The sequence below is a fragment of the Frankliniella occidentalis genome, unplaced genomic scaffold (genome assembly GCF_000697945.3).
Source record: "Frankliniella occidentalis isolate FOCC.00 unplaced genomic scaffold, Focc_3.1 Scaffold158, whole genome shotgun sequence".
Classification (NCBI taxonomy): Eukaryota; Metazoa; Arthropoda; class Insecta; order Thysanoptera; family Thripidae; genus Frankliniella; species Frankliniella occidentalis.
In genome coordinates, this window is record NW_026267284.1 from 619,586 (window position 1) to 623,871 (window position 4,286).

At 53.9% G+C, this 4,286-nt stretch overlaps 1 protein-coding gene across 1 annotated transcript; it reads left to right on the plus strand.

The window, feature by feature from the left end:
- On the plus strand, positions 1 to 633 carry LOC127750253 (zinc finger protein 391-like; the record flags this gene model as incomplete). The annotated part of the gene is given in 1 exon segment (XM_052271363.1): positions 1 to 633. A coding segment is annotated over 1 exon segment (463 nt), but the record flags the coding sequence as incomplete, so codon positions are not given.
- Positions 634 to 4,286: the final 3,653 nt, after the last annotated feature.

Below are 4,286 nucleotides of genomic sequence, written 5' to 3' on the forward strand. Positions count from 1 at the left end.
CCTACTAATCCACCTACGCATCCACACGAAAGAGAAGCCCTTTGGGTGCACCCTGTGCCTTGCGAAATTCTCCTTGCCTTACCTTTTGAAGGTACATTTGGGGACCCACACGCGGGAGATGCCACAGCCACTCGAGTGCACCGTATGTCACAAGCGATTCGCGAATGTTAGCAGTCTGGAGTCTCATCAGCGAGCTCACACCGAAGAAAAGTTGTACGAGGGCACCGAGTACCATGGGGAATTCGCCCGCCCAGGGGATTCGACGATACACATGCAAACCCACTCAGGAGAGTGCACCACCACCATATGCCGAAAGGAATCCTCTGTATCTGGTCCCCTCCACCACCACCAAGGCACCCACACAACAGAGAAGCCGTATAAGTGCACCGTGTGTCAAAGTACATTCTCTGAATCTTGTGTTTTGTGGAGACATCTTAAACAACACATAGATGCTATGTTATAGTTACCTCGTCTCTTGTTAATATGATATCGATTGCCTGTGAAAGCTGTTGTGTGAAGTGTCTCGTTTTTATGTCACGTCGAAGATGAAGTAAATATAGTATTAGAAATTTGTAAGTTCGTAAGAACTTGAATAAGAATAAAACCACCAAGTTTTCCTTGGCATTGAAACCAGGGTGACTCTGCGTCTCCGCCCGTTTTTCCTTTATTGCGCTTGATGTTTGCGTGACGCCTGTTTTGGGGAACAGGGTGGGTACAGTACACATTTCAGAGAGAAGAAACACATTAGGATCTGTGTAACCGCGTCGCGCCAACACTCTAAATGGGGAGGGACAATTTTTGTACCTTAGTTAGATGTGTCTTTGAGCACATCTTCATCAGATACAAATTTGTCTGCACAGAGGCACAAAGTGTACCTAGGCTAGGTACAAATGCTATATTTTGTATGTGACTTGGATGCAAATTTGCATTTGGTTTAGATGTGCTCAAAGACACATCCAGCCTACGTACAAAAATTGTCCCTCGCCATTTAGTGTGAAGGTGGAGCCACACATCTGCCTGCAGCTGCCATCTGCGGTGCGGTGCGGGTCGCAGCCGCCGTGCTCCGGAGAGCCTCTACTACGAGTCTGCTATTGGTGTGAAGGCGGAGGACGGAGACCATCGCAAGAGTCAGGACTCTCCCCCAGACGCACTAAATAAGACGCCTGACCTGACGGGTGGTGAGTTTGCAGTGCATCTGCAGTTTGCCTGTAAGGCACGCTCTCTGTGCAGGACACGTGCCTGTCGTTTCCGTTTGCCCGCCCCGAGGTGGGGGCGCTATCCTTTTGGGCAGATAGGCGCCATGGGCCTGCTCTCTGGAGAGGAGATACAATCTGGGAGGGGGGGGGGCTTTTAAGGCGGCCTGTTTATTACTAAGCAGAGCGACCGTTTGGCTAGAACACGAGAAGGGAACGGGATTTATTCTGTTGCCTTGCCTATGCCATCAAAAAGTCCTAACTGCCAGGTATTTTTTTTTTAAAGAATAAAAAAATCTGGATTCTTTTACGCACTTCTTGTTTTGTATTGTGATAGGCACATTGCAGAATAGCCGGCCGGGGGTCCAGCGGTCTCTCTCACACGCTGGCACCACACCAGCACCGTGCACCGCTGCCCGCGCACCTTGAGGAGTCCTACTGGCTATGGGGCCGGGCAGCAGCTGGCCCAGATCCAGGCCGTGAATGATTGGCCGGAGCCTGAGCCTGCTCTGCTGCTGGAGCCTCCAGCGAGACATATACATTTCATACAATTTTACATATTTGATAAAATCCATCAACTAACCGTTCAGCATAAGTGATTTTTTTTTCAATGAATTTTATTTACTTTTGTTCTTGAAAATATTGTCCGTGATTGTGATCACCCCTCTATAGCGAGGTATACATTCCTATGCAGTCAAGTCGAGGCTGGGCTGGGCGTTTTGCGATCGGTCGGTGCCCTCCCCCCCCCCATACTCCCCTTCCCCCTCTCTCTAGTCGCGGCGCGGACTGCCAGGCCAGCGCTCCCGCGCGCCACTCCATCGCGCCCCGCCGAAGCAAGCGATAATTAACAGTAACGGTAAGGCGATGTTACTCATCGCAACGCGAAAGTTATCAGCTGTAAGCTGTTCTTCTCTTCTCTTCTCTTCTCTTCTCTTCTCTTCTCTTCTCTTCTCTTCTCTTCTCTTCTCTTCTCTTCTCTTCTCTTCTCACGCCGATTTCAAATAGAGCACCGCACCAAGTTCACCAGTTTAACATTGACGGAAACGCGTTCGATCTGCAGGGGGTCCGCGCGGAACTTGGAGCTGTTGCTGCGCCACCCAGCCGCCCGCGGAACAGTTTTGCACGACATTTGCCGGACTTTTGCATGCCTAATCGGGGGAATTGGCGAGCCTGCCGGCCTAGACGGGCCGCGCGCACTCCGGGGCGCTTCGAACGTGGGCCGGCTGGAGGGGGACTTTCACTCTGGTGCTGGGCGTGGCGGGGCGGGGCGGGGCAAGGCGGGGCAAGGCGGGGCCGGGCGCTAAGAGCATGTATGTATGAGCATGTATGAGTATGCGGGTTTTTTCCCCCTCGTTTATGGCTCTTCGACGGGCGGGAATCATCGGCTGCTTCTGCTTCGGTCGGTGTTTTGAAACGAAACAGGGTTATGCGCGGGTAACTGGTCAATGTGGTGGTAAAGGGGAGGAGGGGTAAGGAGGGGGGTGGGTTGGGCTAGTTGGTGGGCTTCATGCAGCTGGGTCGGCCCCGGGCATGCATCTGGGCCAACGCCACGCCACGCCCTAGCCCAATAAAGTCGCTCGGCACAAAAGTCTGATTTTCACGGGGGGGTGGGTGGGTAGTGCACACCGTGGCACCGCCAGCACAGCCCGCAATTGCACGAAAGAGGAAGGCGGGTGTGGGGAGAAATTCCAAGGGGGTCGAGGCCAGCCGATGAGACCAAAACATAGAAGATATAGGAGGTATATACGCGTGGAGGTGAGAAGGACGATGACGGACGACATGGAGGAGGAGAAGGAGGAGGAGGGAGAAGATGTGAAGTGAAAGTGGTGGGACCCTTGTGAGCCCGGGGGCGGCCAGGGGCCAGGTCTGCGGCCTGCCCTGCCCCGCCCTGCCCCGCCCCGCCGCCCCTATATGACGGCCGCCGAAGGCGCTCACCCGCGCTCACCTCTGCAATCAGCCATAATAGCTGGTCGCGGTGCCCGGGCGGTGCCTGCCTTGATGTTCTCGAGGAGGCGGCCGCAGGGGCTGTGCTCCTAGAATTGAAAATTCCCGGAAAAATTGAACAACAATCTGGGGCCTGGGAAATTTTTCCTAGATTGCCGTAAATTTCCCGGAAACTTTCCAGGACTCCCAACCCTACGTGTGTGTCCGCGACACACCGGGCCCGGCGCGCCTACCGATTGTATTGTTAAGGCTAATATGTACTCCCCACTGTTGCGGGTTTGCCTCACTGGAAATGCAAGTGTGTGAATGTCGCTCACCTGCAGGTGAGCGACATTCCATTCGTACACTTAGAGGGGTAAAGGTGTGAAAAAATTCACACGTTTACCCCCTCAAGTGTACGAAAGAAATGTCGCTCACCTGCAGGTGAGCGACATTCACACACTTGCATTTCCAGTGTACCCGATCTGCCCGTAATAAGGCGCCATAGCCCCTAGGGTATGCAAACCCGCAACACTGGTGTTCTCTGCCTTTACATACGGTGCAAATGTACGGGAGCCGGCTGTGTTGTGACGGATCAGAGGCAGCGGAGCCTTCAGCATTCAGAAGAGGCGTCCCTCGCGCTGTGCAACCGCCTCGCGTGATTATGGCGACACGGGCCGCTCAATGGCAACTTACTCCGCGAGATTTATCGCTCCAGATCCCGACGATGGTGAACAGTGAGCCTATGGAGCGCCCGGAGCGGCTCTGGAGTGGCCGGCCGGGGCGCCGCGCTGCTGGGCTGGGACGGGACCAAACCCGAGCGCGCGGTAAAAATGACATTACCTCCTTTACGAGCGCCGATCCGGTTGTTGTGGTTGCATTTTTTTATGTGTTCAATTCTTCTAGCTCACATTTTTTCCTCAGCGCCTTATCTGTCGCTCTTGTTATAACTCGTCGGATCAGCAGGAGGGCGCCTATAGTTACTCTGTAACTTTGCGCAGCCGGGGAGCTATAGTTACTCTGTAACTGTGCGCAGGTGGGGCGCCTATAGTTGCTATGTAACTGTGCGCAGTCAGGGCGCCTATAGTTACTCTGTAACTGTGCGCAGTCAGGGCGCCTATAGTTACTCTGTAACTTTGCGCAGGCGGGGCGCCTATAGTTACTCTGTAA